This window comes from Callorhinus ursinus, unplaced genomic scaffold (assembly GCF_003265705.2).
Source record: "Callorhinus ursinus isolate GAN/ISIS: 27379988/994484 unplaced genomic scaffold, GSC_fseal_2.0 scaffold52, whole genome shotgun sequence".
In the NCBI taxonomy this organism is placed as follows: domain Eukaryota; kingdom Metazoa; phylum Chordata; class Mammalia; order Carnivora; family Otariidae; genus Callorhinus; species Callorhinus ursinus.
In genome coordinates this window covers 4,554,987-4,570,878 of record NW_027397114.1, presented here as the reverse complement: position 1 = coordinate 4,570,878, position 15,892 = coordinate 4,554,987, and the positions used below count along the sequence as shown (strand labels likewise).

Genomic DNA, 15,892 nt, shown 5'->3' with positions numbered 1-15,892 from the left:
CCAAATTTCTGTCAAGAACCACAGGGTACATGGAGCATCTGCCTGACACTTTCAGTGATAAGAGCTCACTAGTCCTGAGGCAACTTATTCATTCGTTCTACCTAGCATTTGAGACCATTTAAAAATAAAACATTTTCTTCAACTGACATAGACAGAATGCTTTGGAAGCTTACCTAACATTTTGCTTACATAAGGCTCAATGTCCACATCCTGTAGGTGCTGGTAAGTGTGTGCATGATAGAGACGAAGTGTGGAATCCAAACGAATGGAGACCCACACACCGTCACCCACCCATGCAAGCTGCCGCACCTGGCTCTCCTTCCTGGGGTGTGCATCGAATGATTTCTAGGAAAGATTGTTTGATCACAAGGTTACTTCGATTAAGCAGGAGTTCATGTTTAAAAACTGTGCTAATTTGCACAACAATTTGGCAGCCCGTATATTAAAAGAGGAGCCTAAATACTATTTACTAAATAGGATTACTTTTACATACGCAAATGCTTTTATCCCGGACTTTAAAAGAAAACGAAGAACAAACAACTTAAGGATGCTAGATTTCGGCACTGTGTAGGATATCAACTTACCAAAGTAATATTGGCATATCCAGACTCTTTAACAGTGTTCAACAAAAAGACTGAATTTGATCTCAGGATGTTGTATTGCTGCAGAGCAATGCATGAAGTAAGAGCCTATTTAAAATTAAACAAAAAGGAACCTACATTGCTCTGTGTGCATGTAGGAACTAGATTTGGGGGAAAAAAATCCCACCAAAGGATTAACTTTGGGACTTCTAGGAAACCAAATGGGATTTGGAACAAAGGAATAAGGACTTTTACCTTAAAATTTTCCTGCCCTTTTTCTTTTTCTTAAATAATTAGAATGAATTTATGTACTGTGGCAAAACTTTTAAGAGAGCAATGCTAAGAGGTTTTTATTTTTATAACAAGATGCCATTGCAATCTTATTTCTCAGTCTATGACACATGTATGGATTTTCCTGGATCCACATGGAATGACAGAGACGTGGGAAACCTCCTCCCAAACAACCCACACATAATTAAACATATCAAGAACCAAGTATCCAAATAATACACATATTGCATCTGTGGATATTCAGACACACATTTAAACATTCATGTGTAAATCCTTCCTTCCTTAAAAAAAACACTTCCCACCATAGTCAAAAGTGGCAAGAGAGGTGAAGTAACACAGAAAGCTGTCATCCAGGACGCCTGGGTGGCTTAGATGGTTAAGCGTCTGCCTTGGAGTCAGGTCATGATCCCAGGATCCTGGGAATAGAGCCCGCATCGGGCTCCCTGCTCAGTGGGGAATCTGCTTCTTTCTCTCCCTCTGCTCCTCCCTCCAGCTCCTGCTATCTCTCTCTCTCATATAAATTAAAAAATCTTAAAAAAAAAAAAAAGCTGTCATCCAATCCCTCACTGATGTGCCCTAAAACACACAGATTCAGAAAACAGTTTCTAGAGAAGCTAAATATAATTATAGTCTTCAGAAAATACAAATTCAGTAAATACAGAAAGCATAGGTTAACTTACCTCTATTTTCATAGCCTTTGGCTGAACCACATAGATTTTGTTCCTATAGCCACACCAGACTTTGTCATGTACCACAGTCATGCAGCGGATGGAATGGTGAGGCCGTCCAAGGTCTAACAGGTGATAGTTTGACAAATCCCACTGCCCATCTTTAAAATAAGAAACAAATTATTAGTTAATGCATACCACCTTTTACTCAATTTTAACACAAGAAACGTTCTATTTGGGTGCATTAATAAATTTATTGGTGACACACTGCAAAATACCACATAGTCAGTTTATCTTTTCTTCACAGAGACTGAATTCTCTCCTTCTGTCTACTGCACAGTTGGGGACGAGATCTCAGAGGGCATCTGGTCCAATGAGCCACCTGGTGCCTGGATCTCCATACTCCCTTGCAGTGATGTGATCAATCAGCCATAAGCTATCCGTTTATTATAACAGTTTAAGAATTAGAATGGATTTAATATTATTTTCTGGACAATATCTCTCTCTCACTTGCATTTTGATGTATCTTGTAAATGTTAAGGACAACACATTGCTAACACTTTAGGAATTACACAATAACTTCTGATGACAGAAATACAAATGAGAATCAGCCACTGAAAGCTTGTTCTGTAGACTCTGCTTGAACAATTTCAGTGAAAGAAAACGTACTGCCTCACAAAGCAGCTGTTCCATTTTCCAAAAGCTGTAACTGTCTGAAAAATACTCCCCACGCCTAAGTAGTTCATCCTTGAGTGTCATCACCCATCAGTCTGTAGGTTTGCGCAAAAGACACAGAAGAACTCAGTCCCACTTCTTTTGTTACTGCCCTATGTTTTCTCCTCTCAAAATGAAGCACTCTTGGGATGTGTTCTGTACATATCCCAGTTTACAGACCCTTTATCCTAACTCCACTTTGTCTGTGTTTGTTTAATACGCTATCTATCTACCAGAGAAGAGCAGGATTATCACCAGCCCTGGTCTGGACAGAGATTTCTAGGAGGCTGAACGTGTTCAGTAACTTGTATTAAGTTTGGGGCCAATCTTTGGGTACTTCTCATTCTTCAGACATGTTGCCCCCTTTTTACTCTTCTGAACCCCAACACAGAACTTGACATTTATCTTATTACATGTCTTTTGTCTGTTCTGAAATATAATTCAGCTTGCCAAAACATTTATTATCACATTTTTTCTAAGCTTTTGCACTTCTTAGCTGACCACAAAGTGACTAAAAGCCTCTGTGCCTCCAGGGGCGCCTGGGTGGCTCAGTCAGTTGAGCGTCTGCCTTCAGCTCAGGTCATGATCCCAGGGTCCTGGGATCGAGCCCTGCATCAGCAGGAAGCCTGCTTCTCCCTCTCCCACTCCCCCTGCTTGTGTTCCCCCTCTCTCTGTGTCTCTCTCTGTCAAATAAATAAAAAAATCTTGAAAATAAAAAAAAATACAAGCCTCTGGGCCTCCAGTTTCCTCATCTATATAATGAGATGACACCAGAACCTTCTTCATAAGTTGCAGTGAGGATTAAGCTCAGATAAAGTCTACAAAGGGTCTGAACAAGGTAAAACATCACTTCTGGATGATAAGGAGTCATTAGCCAGCAATCTCTAGGTACCAGTCAGTTACAAAGACACCTAATCATCATCTACCCTTTATTTTTCCAAGCCCAAAAAGATATGAAACTTGGGGAAAAGTCTTGCTAAAATCTGAATTTAGTGTATCTATGCTTATGGAATATTTTCCTGCTCTAGCAATCTAGCAGGTAGGAAATGATCATTTCTGGCTGATACATATACCAAGGAGTTAGGAAGTGTCACACGCTTGCTTCCCTAGTTCTCTTATAACTCAAGGCAGGTTTTTGGACCTCCACCACCCCTCCCATCTGCAGATGATAGATACACTGGTTTTAGAGAGGAAGAACAGAAATCACAGGACACGAAAATGATTAAACCATATCCAATTAAAAACTTTTAAAACCTTCCAAATATAAGTGGATGCAAATTATTTTAAAAATACTGAACAACAACAAAGAAAACCTTCCCTCTCACTAAATTTCTCCTAACTGAAGAAGTGTACGAATGAGAAACAAGTGCCTCCATTATCACATTATGTCAGAGTACCTTGAAATGATAAACTACGTGCACTCACATAACTATTGAAGTCATACACTGTTAGTGTTCAGTTTAAACCTTTATTCTTTCTCTTATTAAGTATCATTTCTTTAAAACACAGTCCAATCTGCTAGAAAATGCTTTTGCAAAGCAACAAACTGGGCACATTCTATATTCATAACAACTCACCAACTCCTCTGTGAAAGATTGCAAGGGTGCCATCAGCCAGGGCCACTAAAACAATTCCTTTCACGTGTCTGCAAACAGGAAAAGGAATTTCAGAACTCTCCATCTGGGAATGCGGGGGGGGGGGGGGGGGGACCACATGCTACTGAACTAGTTCAGAGGCTCCCAGGGGGCCAATCTGTGACAGACAAGAAGCTTACACCAGAACCTGAAGAGTATTTTTTTTTTTTAAGTCATCTCTACGCCCAATGTGGGGCTCAAACTCATGACCCCAAGATCAGGAGTAACATACTCTATACTGAGCTAGCCGGGAACCTCAGAATATACTCTTCATTGAGAAAGTCTTTCATGTCAGCTGAGCTAAATAAACAGCCTGTGTGGTGACTCTCTTATTTCACTTTCTGGCCCCAAGGTTCTCTCATCGCAGAAGGGCCGCAGACCAGAGACAGATGCCTTGAGTGGAACTAACAATCAGCTCTGTGAACTTTGGAGTTTTTGATAGCGACATACAGAAAAGGACTAGTGAATCCATGCCCCCAGTCAACACATTCACCAAGTCTCAAGAGTACCCTGAAATAAACATAAATTAATAGGTATTAATTGGTTCTCTCCCCAAAGTACTCTCTCCCCAGAGTACTACAGAACTCACAGTATGGTGAGGAATCAACCTGACTAGTTTGACTTAAAGCTCTACTTAGGAACTATTTTATTTTATAGTAAGAGTTTCAATCTCACTCAGCTCCTCTGATTCCATAAAGGGGGAAAATATCTGGGTACTGATTTAATTATGAAGCACATGTTAGCTTTAATAGTCTTAAAAGATAGTTTATACCAAAATACATATTTTTTAAAGGAAGAATTTCTAAAATAAAACTTACACAATACTGAGAATCGAATCTTTAAGTTTAATAGAATGGAGACATTTCCTCCACTGGGCTACAGATGAATGCACATACAAACTGCAAGAACAAAATCAAGACTGGTAAGGCATAGAGAAAATCAAGTTGTTGCTTTCATCTAATAATGACCACAAAGTTCCCTTAGGAGGAAAGAAGAGTAACACAAAAATCGTAGGAAATAACAACGAGAGTCTAACGTAAAGAAATAAGCTGCTTAAGCAAACAGAAACACAGAAGAGTGAAAAGTCAGAACTAGAATAATGCATGGTCAGTTAGTTTCAGGTTACCACATACTTCAGAACCCTTGGCTAAAATCCGTTTTTAAAAAATGACCTTACTCTTCTGCTACACCAAACCGTAACTTTCTGACGACAGACTGGTTTACATCAAGAGAGTGGCAAGCTACGGTCTGCAGACCACATCTAGCCCTCCACCTGTCTTCGTATAGCATGTGAGATAAAAATGGTCTTTACGTGTGTAAATGGTTGGGAAAAAATCAAGTGTATTTTATGACATCTGAGACCTGCATGAAATCCAGCCTTCAGAGCCCACCCAGCGTTCCAAGAGCACAGCTGCACTCCGCTACGGACGTGCTGCCAGCACAACGGCCGCCTTTGCACCACCACGCCAGAGCTGAGAAGTTGCTAGAGATTATATGGCCACAAAGCCTAACATACTTCTTATCTGATTCTTCAGAGAAAAAGTGGGCTGACCCTCCATTCTGTAGTATTAAGACTCCTATGGAAAAAAAGCACTAGTGACCTTGCTTAACCTGTGGAGAAGCATAATTTTCAGAGACTCCTCATACTACCAGAATATGAACAAACTATGTAATGTTAGTTATCAACTCCTAAGCTTTCAGACTGGGATCTGTCCAGGTTTCCCTATTACGTTTCGCGTTTGGAATGGAAATGGGCCTCCTCACAGCCAACAGATTAGTTTAATCGCTGGTATTTCCTGAATACACTCTAGCCTATATAAACCTTCTGTGCATCCATAATTCTGTCTCTGTGCTGTTCAGGATCTTCTTTTTCTGGATCACCCAGATTTTCAAGTTTTATTTACCTCTTCTTCCAAGAATATTACATAAAGGGAACATTCTGTGACAAAGAACTATATGATTTACCATTCATAAACAATACAAGTCCAGTTTATGAGGTAATGAGATCATCTCAAAATCTGTATGTACATAAAGTTCTCTGCTTTAATATGTACTTTTTGTTGTATGCCTATGCACATTTTACTTTTCTGATTCCAAAAAGTAAAAAACTAAAGATACCCCAATATTAAGAGTTGGCACCTACCAGCCATTCTGAGCTCCAAGCCACATAGTTGGTAAAAGGCTACTCATTTTCTGGGCTTCTTCTCTCACCAGGTCTTGTTCATTTGGCAATACTGATAACTGATCTTTATATGCATCTGAGTCATTACTGGGAAAGGTGGGGAAAAGGAAAGCATCTGAGTATGCTTAGCTACAGTTTTCAGGGACTGAACATTTCCACATTTTAGTTTAACAGTTTGAAAAAAAAATCAAACACTAACATTCCAGAAAAGCCAAATTTAAATGCTTATAATAAATATTTCAACAGTTGTACCAGAAGTAACATTAACATACTAGAGAGAACCAAGGTGCAGATAAGGGAGTTAAGACATAGTAATATAGCAGTTAATATCCAGACTATAATTACGGTTCTCCCTTAGGGTTATTTTGAATTTTATAAGTTTTTTCTTAGGGGAAAGAAGAGGAAGGGATGGTTTGTTGTAAGAGGAAAAGCACACACACACGAGAATGAGTATAAAGAATTTTCAAGGGGTGCCTGGTTCAATAGGTTGAGTCTGCCCTCGGCTCAGGTCATGATCCCAGGGTCCTGGGATCAAGCCCCGCATCAGGCTCCCTGCTCAGTGGGGAGTCTGCCTCTCCCTCAGCTCATGCTCTCTCAAATAAAATCTTAAAAAAAAAAAAAAAAAAAAGAATTTTCTAAAATAAATTATTAAGCTAAAACACTCATATTCTCTCCTACGACCTTTTTTCTTTTGGATTGTCAGAACAGTTTTAGAAAAGGTAAGTGGGCTGTCAAATTCAAAACAGACAAACCTACTATTTCTAAAAAGATGACTTTATTCTTTTTTTTTTTTTTAAGATTCTATTTATTTGACACACACACACACACACACACACACACACACACACACACAGAACATAAGCAGGGGGAGCTGCAGGCAGAGGGAGAAGGAGAAGCAGACTCCCCGCTGAGCAGGGAGCCCGACTTGGGACTCAATCTCAGGACCCTGGGATCATGACCTGAGCTGAAGGCAGACGCTTAACCAACTGAGCCACCCGCGCCCCAGATGACTTAAATTAACAAATGTTAATAGACAGTTATCACTCTATAAGAGGAGGAATATTAAATTATAAAAAGAATCACGTTTAGATAGATCCCCATCAGCTTTCTATAAAGGCCTAGAAAATAAAGAATTCATTAAATGGGCCTAGATTACCCAATGCTTTAAAGGAAGAGCTATTTGCTAGAAAACAAAATCCAAAAAAGTCATCCGAGCCCACATGGGAAATCTAAACTGCGAATTTCGCAGCTAACTAGGGTTGGGGAGGAGGGCTGGGGAGGAAAGTGGCACAGTTACAGTTTTAATGAAAAATCATATCAGAGGAGAAAATGACCAGGAAGATTTTGACTACTGTACTTATAGGCAAAGTTTTTTTGTGTGTGTTTTTTCTTTTTGTTTTGTTTTTTAAGTTAGAAGGAATAGACAACACATGGGGGTGGGAGAATCCAGAGCAGAAGCAGTGGAAGGAGAGATGGAGACATAGTGGGAATACTGTGGCTGCTTGAGATGATCCTGGTTCCTTTTACGTGAGCACTTCTCTCGTTTCCTAAGTTACTGACCCATCTGCATACCTTGACTGATACACTGGTGAGAGGTCTTCCGGGATTTGAACTCCCAGAGGATCTGTAAAGACGTGCTCTGTGTACACGCCGGGCTGGGAGATGTCCACGGTGTCTTCAGCTGACCCTGCATTGCCTTCTGTGGCTTCAGTTGCTTCTTCTGCTGTTGGAATGTTTTCATCAACCTCACTATTTTCTGCTTCCTTTTCTACAAAATAAATAAAATATGCTAACTATTTTGAGTTTGAGCTTTTCTCCCAATCATTTCCCCACACAAACCACCGCTGCAGAGTTCCACTCCCCCTACCGCATCCTCCTCCACACTATACCATGAAATACAGAATTCTTGTTTTCATAGGCATTACAGTATTACAGTGTCTTCTTTTGAGCTCTTTCATCCTCGTTACTTCAAGATCTAAATTGAGGAGGAGTCCTAATGAGGCCTCTGGGATAGGCTGTGACTCTATACTGATGGCATGGAAGGAGGAGAGTGGTACCTGGTGGTTTTTCCATCACTGGAGAAGCACCGTTGGTACTTGGGGAAGTGGCAGCTGCTGTCACACTTTCTGTAGAACAACCAACCACTGTGATGCCCCCCAACAGGCTGTCTGTCTCTGCTGAGCTATTGCTGGTCATGCTGCCACATAAAGATGCTTTGTCTACCTGTCCAGATTCGGAAGACTCTTCTCCTGCAGGGTAGTCTGTTTCTCTTGCTCCTAAAAAACAAGATAAAACTTTTCCTAACAGCTAATCTTAGCCATTTGTTTCCAGTTTATTTTTGGTCTTCCCCAACTAGAGCATAAACTCCATGAGAGTGGTGCATAACTACCTCCAGCAAACAAGTCAGTTCCTGCCAGTAAAAAGGTGTAGATGGTAGAAGAGAGGGACGTGGCTTCCTCTTACCTGGTACACTCGCTATACACAGAACATGAGAGTTGCAAACAGTGAAACTGTCTAGGATGTTGCCTGGTTGAATAGCATCAATAATGATAACTTTTGTAGCTGAATGAGTGCTGGTACAGATCCAGACTAGACTGGATAATTCTTCTTGATTTTTTAACTCCTTCTGCTGTTCCTATGTATACAAAGTAAGAATATGAATGTTTAAAATGATATGCATATGTACAAATTCATAAGGCTGTGTTGTAACAGTAAAGGGCAATGTTGTTTTGCATTTATTTTCAGATTATTTGAAAAGGCTAAAAATACAACCATCTTTCAATATTAGTTAGTAGACTAAAAAATAGCAGTTAAAGCAGATCAATGATAAAAATGTTCTATATCTTGATTTTGATGGTTCTTAAACAGGTACATACATTTGTCAAAACTCTTTGAACTGTACCCATTTCAAGTGTATATACCTTAGCATATGTAAAATACACCTCATAAAATGGATCTAAAAAAGAGAGAGCATGAGGAGTAAGCAAGGGCATAAGAATCCCAATTAAAAGCTGGACCAGAAGTAAGTTCTGGACCAAAAAGCTACAACCAGGAGGTCAAATGTTAATGCACACACTTACCTTAAGTTCCTGGTCTAACTTGTCTAAGCTACTCTGCGACGCACTTCGCTGTTTACTGCCTTCTGTATCCAAACCAGCAACATCCTTGTAAAATACACTTGCTCCAACAACAGAACCACCATCTCTGGTCTTTCCACCTGATAAATTGACTCCAACAGCACACCACAGCTTTTTGGATTTGAAAGGGGGGGGTATTAAGTCATTTTCTCTCTAAAAATGTTTAGAACTTTTCACATTTCTTTAAAAATCTAATGATCATGAATATAGGTCTTTTTTTGGTTGTTGTTCCTTTCGTTCAAGTAAACTCTCCCCAGTTTGGGGCTCGAACTCAAGACCCTGAGATTAAGAGTCGCACATTCTACTGAGTCAGAAAGGCGCCCCATGAATACAGCTCTTTAATATTCAAAGTATTCCAGTTTAAAATTACAAAATAAACAATAACCTCACCCACAAAACCAGAATTTAAACTTTTCTGGTTTTAGAAAGAGAATCCATCCAGAGTTGAAGAAATATTTCCTTTAACTTCAAAATTAATTTACCTTCATTGATGTATCTTTTTCATCTAGAGGTCTGAGATAGACGGGCACAGGTAGATTTTTCATCTTATTTTCCCCTTGGCCATTGGTTACCTGATAATTAGGGAGAGGAGAGGAAAAGAAACATTGGTAAGCCTCATCAAAAGTGAACTCAAAGAACCACTGAGCCATGGGCAAGCACTGCTGGTATATTATTTCCTCTTTGAAATCATGTCCAAGTTAATTCTGTTATTCTTATTTGAAAAATAAGCGGAAAGTCAAGTGGCAGTTAGAAAAAATAAACAAGATACTATGGGAGCTCAGAAGAGATACACTACTTCATGTACATGTTAGTGCATGTGTGCGTGTGTGTGCGTGTGCGTGCGGGTGCATGTGCGTATTCATGTGTGAGTCTTTTAGGGATAGGGAATACAGAAGTAGACAAAGTTCCTGTAAACCTGAACTTAGGTTTAAGTCAACAGTTTGAAAGGTTACATGACAATGCATGGTTTCTTAAAACTTCTAAAAACAGAGGTTGGTTTTTTGGGTACCTGGGTGGCTCAGTCAGTTAAGAGGCTGACTCTGAGTTTTGATTCAGGTCATGATCTCAGGATCCTGGGATCGAGCCTCGCATCAATCTCCCTCTCCCTCTGCCCCTCTCCCCTGCTTGCCCCACGTGTGTTCTCCCTCTCACCCTCTCTCCCTCTGAAATAAATAAATCTAAAAAAGATGTTTTTTAAAAAATGAAATCTTCGAATATTAAAATACAGCAGGATACACATCCAACTCAATAGCAAAAACAAATGGATTAAAAAATGGGCAGAGGATCTGAACGAACATTTTTCCAAAGAAGATACAGACAGTCAAAGGGTACATGACAAGATGCTCAACATCACTAATCATCAGGGAAATGCAAATCAAAACCACAATGAAATACCATCTCACACCTGTCAGAATTGCTATTACCAGAAAGACAAGAGGCGAGGATGTGGAGAAAAGGAAACCCTAATGTACTGATAGTGGGAATGTAAATTGGTGCAGCCATTATGGAAAACAGTATGGAGGCTCCTAAAAAATAAAAAATAGGGGCATCTGGCTCATTTAGTTGGTAGAGCATGTGACTCTTGATCTTGGGGTCATGAGTTCAAGCCCCACTTTGGGCACAGAGATGACTTTTTTAAAAAAATTAAAAATAGAACTGCCATACGATCCAGCAATTCCACTTCTGGGTATTTATCTGGAGAAAAAAAAAACATTAACTTGAAAAGATATATGCACCTCTATGTTCACTGTAGCATTACTTAGTAGCCAAGACATGCATACAGCCTAAGTGTCCATCAATAAAGGAATGTGTAAGGGAAATGTGGTATATAAATAAAATGGATTATTATTCAGCCATAAAAAAGAACAGTAGTTTTCCATCTGTGACAACATGGATGGAACTTGAGGGCATTATGCTAAGTGAAGTAAATTCAGACAGAGAAAAACAAATACCGTATGATCTCACTTATATGTGGAATCTTAAACAAACATACAAAGCTCATAAACACAGAGAATAAACTGGGGGCTGCTAGAGGCAGGGGTGAGAGATCAGTGAAGTGGTTCGTCAAGGAGGTCAAAAGATACAAACTTCCAGTTATAAATTAAGTCATGGGGATGTACGGTACAGCATGGCAACTATAATTAATAATACTGTATTGCACATTTAAAGTTACTAAGAGAGTAAATCTGTAAAGTTCTCACTACAAAAAAAAATCTGTAACCACGTTTGGTGATGATTTGTAACTATACTTACTGTGGTGATCATTTCACAATATGTAAAAATATCAAATCATTATGTTGTGTACCTGAAACTATTATGCTATATGTCAATTACCCCTCAAAACAAAACAAAAAAAGAACAAAAAACAAACCAATAGATTACCTCAAGTCTGTGCACCTGGTAAACCTCCTGTTGACCCCTCTGCCTCCTCACAGACTCAGGTGTCTCTTTTGAGCTCTGGGGCTCTAGAAAACAGCCTGAGAACCACTACCTTCAACCCCTAAGTGTGTGCCAAGTCCATGAACTTGAAACGAGCAGGTTTGAGACAGCTATTGCAATGCCTTCATGCCCAGGCATAACCTTCTCCCCTAGCACTAACCACCAGATGCTCTTACCTGTTTGTACTTCTGAGGCAGACTCCAGCCAAAAGCCTGCACTCTACCATCTTCCTTCTGAACGTGTGCCTTTACCTGCCGATACTGTTCTCTCTTTTGTTCTCTGCGCGAGGCTAAACTAGCTTCAGTTCTAAAAGGCAAAGAAATTTCCCTTTTTAATTAAGGGAATATATAACAACAGTGTATCTCCCCTTTCCTGCTAAGACAGCAAAAATGACAAAAAAAAAGAAAAAAAAATCACCCAATTTCAGTTTACTTCGGAGTTCTGCATTTCTAAGCAGTGTTAGCCTAAAGCTGGCCTTTTATAAGTTGTGCAGTGAGTACAGTGCTCAAACTTTAACAGAATAGCAAGCAGCTTATTTTATTATGCTGAATCATCCGCCATCAAATTTCTATCAGATTTCAGATTTGGCCATATGAAAGGGAAAAATTCTTAAAATATTTTTTAGTTCCTCCCTTTTTTGTTCATTCAACAAATATTTACTGAGAATTTTCTCATGCCAGGGAATGTGCTAGAAGTGACTCAAGATCAATAAATCAATATCTTCTTAGGAAGATAACAAAGATTAATTTCTGGACCCCACTGCTTTGTTTCAGAAGACAAAAATGCCAACTGACTTGCTATGTATGCCAGAGTTAACAAATCCGTGTGTCAGACACTTATAAACCCTTGGTAATTTAACCCTAGTGCCTCTGAGACAGGTTATCATACTCCATTTACAGGCAAAGAAACTGGGGATGAGAGGTTAGCTTGTCCAAGTTCATGTACCTAATGAGCAGCAGAGTCAGGAAGGAAAATAAACTTCTTCTGACACCAAAGGAAATGTTCAAACATTTAGGATAAAGGCTTATATAGGCCTTTAACATTTTACTAATATTTACCAGTGTTGCTGACCATCAACAAAGAGACATTTTAAAACAACTTCTGTTTATGAAACCTGTGAAATACAATTTTCATAAAAGGTATTGACTACAAGTAATCTACTTAAAGGTAGGCAGCCACGTTATAGAAATGGCTTCTTTATGGACTTATGTGAACCTTACAGCTGATCGGATAAGGGGCAAGAATATTCTGAACTATTAAGTTATTTAGTGCATAACCACTAGTCTGCAAAATACTTACTCTTCACTAAGGAAATCAAAGGCCTTGGACTTATCCCCAGGGAGCTGAGATAAGGTGCTGCTTCTTTTCTTGACGGAAGGAGTAACATGAGACGTGGGTGCATTGTATTTCAAATTAACAGGTGGTTCAGGCTTCTTAGTAGTATTACTTGAAGAGCTGAAAAGTCGGCTGAAACTAAAAAGAAAAAAAGTGACAGAGCGAGAGAGCGAGAGCAAGAGAGAGAGAGAGAGAAAGAGTGTTATTACATGCACTATGAAAAACAATCCATTACTTTCCATGAATTTCAGAGTGCTTTTACAAGGCAATGAGTTAGAAACTGGCAGAAAGATATTTTGTAGTCATACACTGCAGCCTTAGCAATAACTCACAGCCAAACTCAGACATTCAAGAAAGAGAAACTATTGCTTAGAACGGCAGATCCTCGCACTTTAATTAGCAATTCACATAATGAAAGAAAGAAACTCTTAAGTACGGGGAACTTCTTATAATGAAGAAATAAGACGGGTCCTAGCTCTTACTTGGTAAGTAGTTGTTAAACAGCAATGTTATAGCTGCATGGTTTGAACAGAAGCTTAGTTTTGCCAGTTCTAAAAGTGGTAATAAAGTACTGGAACACATACTACCATTTAACATACATCTTATACCTTTTCTTATTAAGCCCAAATTATAGATCTACCTTCACATCCACTTAAAAGAATTAACACTTCTATTAAATGGCAGATTCACCAAAAAGGGTAAATTAAATGCACATTCTTCTGGCATGAACATAAATCAAATCTGAAACACACAAATACACACACTACGCAAACCTACAGACACTAAATTTCTAAGCTTTACTTTATAAAGTTCCTTACAATCACACAACCAGTGCATCCATATAACTTATTTACTGAGGATCCAGGTAATTATCAACTCTATGAATAATTCCCCATCATTTTAATTTAATTTAGCAGAAGATTCCATCGAGTGCATAACCAACTGGATGCAGCTTACGACAGCATATGTTTGTCCTCAAGAATAGCCTTACCGAGCTGGCACGCTACGTATCAAAAAGAAAAAAGTTCAATTTAGCCATATACTCCAAATTTTAAAAAGAAAGGAGACACGAAATCATTCTCAGAAATAAAATTTTGACTGCAATCTTGTCTCAAAGGGCTCTCTGAAGTCTTTATGTGTTTTTAGATACTTACAACTGCCAAATGCTTGACCTTTTTTTTTCCTGCATGGCTGGATTTTCTCTTGATGCACTATATTTTAAAAGAAAAACAAAGGAAAAAAAATGTGTCATCAGTGAGGTGTTTAGCTTTCTATCTGAAGAATAGGTGACCCAAGAAGTTCATGGGATACACAAAAGAGAATCAACAATTAAATTCAGTAAATAGTTGCTTTGACCTATCATGTGTCAGTCAGCCTGTAAAAGCTAATACAACTAAGATAAATAAAACACCACCCCTCCATAGAAGAGCTCAGTCCACTGACAGAGACAAGATTGTTATCTGTGCTGAACGGACAGCCAACAGGTCTGAACGTAAATATTCAAAAAAAATTTTATTGAAGAGGTATCTTCCAATTCTCCCTTTTGTCAAAATACTGTCTTTTGAATCCTTATCTTTACATAAAGGTCTCTATCGTCCTCATGCTCTAGCTCTCACAAGATAGCCTGTAACTTTACTGTTCTGATGGGTCATTTTTCATAGGACAAATACTTTCCCATTACTGAAAAGATGACCAGAGAAGGGGATAAACTGGACTGACAGGTAGTTCAAGAAAATTTCAGAAAATGCACTCCAAACTAATTTAGTAAGGTGGTAAGGATCCTGCGCTCACTATACGAGCTTACTTTTCACATTTTTTTTAAAGGACAAAATTGAAAACATGTTTAATTCAATGGAAAAGTAAAAAATGAGACACCACTTCCTCACTTGTGGACTATCACGTGGCTGCTAGAATTAAAAATAGCAAGGAAAAGAGGAGCCTGTTGGGGAGCCTGCCAGAGAGCTTGGGTGACATAGTTGGTTAAGCATCTGACCCATGGTTTCGGCTCAAGTCTTGATCTCGGTGTTGTTGGGATAGAGCCCTATGTTGGGCTCCATGCCGGATGTGGAGTCTGCTTGAGATTCTCTCCCCCCCCCATCCCTCCCGTTCATGTTCTCTAAAATAAATAAATAAACATTAAAAAAGAAAGATGGAGCCTCTCTATATACCTCAATTTTTAAAAAAGATTTATTTATTTGAGGAGGGGAGTGGAAATCTCTAGCAGACTCCTCACTGAGTGCAGAGCCCGATGACACAGCCCAATCTCATGACCCCATGCCATCTAACAGCCATATTCTCATGGCCTGAGCCAAAGTCAAGAGTCAGAGGCTTAACCGGCTGAGCCACCCAGGCGCCTCTACCTCAAAGTTTAAAATATTTATTATTTATGTAATATCCATTAAATGTTTTAGTTAAAGACAAATTTCTTAGTATATTACTTTCTTTGAACAATTAATGAAGATTAGAATACTGATCTCCTTCCTTCTTAGCAGCAATTACAAGTTTAGCAAATTGTAAATGTGCTATACGAAGTACTTTTGTTCTAGTATGACACTGGTAAAGGACATATAAACTGTTAAATAATGTAATCACAAAGAAGTAAAAGTTGGAGGTTAAAAAGTATGTTCATAAACTTTAAAACAATGTGTCAGTATATATGTACTGTTATTGGTAAATCTGACATGGGACTCCAAACTCAAAAATATGGGCAAATTACATCAGAAAGGATGAATACCCAACTTTTACATCAACATGAATAGGACTGGAGGAGATTATGCTAAATGAAGTAAGTCAAGCAGAGAAGGTCAATTATCATATGGTTTCACTTATTTGTGGAACATAAGGAATAACATGGAGGACATTAGGAGAAGGAAGGGAAAAATGAAGGAGTTGGAAATTGGAGGGGGAGACG

General features: G+C 38.9%; 1 protein-coding gene across 5 annotated transcripts in view; it reads right to left on the bottom strand.

Annotated features, from left to right (window-relative positions):
• SPAG9 (sperm associated antigen 9) overlaps positions 1–15,892 on the bottom strand; it is a 138,778-nt gene that overhangs the window by 17,120 nt on the left and 105,766 nt on the right. For all 5 annotated transcript variants that reach the window (XM_025859231.2, XM_025859232.2, XM_073883724.1 and 2 more), the window contains 13 exons: positions 14,136–14,192; positions 12,946–13,119; positions 11,823–11,952; positions 9,690–9,779; positions 9,151–9,318; positions 8,534–8,705; positions 8,128–8,346; positions 7,643–7,838; positions 6,032–6,157; positions 4,707–4,787; positions 3,832–3,899; positions 1,553–1,701; positions 174–345 (listed from right to left, as the gene is read on the bottom strand). In XM_025859231.2, coding sequence (XP_025715016.1) covers positions 174–345; positions 1,553–1,701; positions 3,832–3,899; positions 4,707–4,787; positions 6,032–6,157; positions 7,643–7,838; positions 8,128–8,346; positions 8,534–8,705; positions 9,151–9,318; positions 9,690–9,779; positions 11,823–11,952; positions 12,946–13,119; positions 14,136–14,192 — 1,802 coding nt within the window. The remainder of the gene's footprint in view (positions 1–173; positions 346–1,552; positions 1,702–3,831; positions 3,900–4,706; positions 4,788–6,031; positions 6,158–7,642; positions 7,839–8,127; positions 8,347–8,533; positions 8,706–9,150; positions 9,319–9,689; positions 9,780–11,822; positions 11,953–12,945; positions 13,120–14,135; positions 14,193–15,892) is intronic.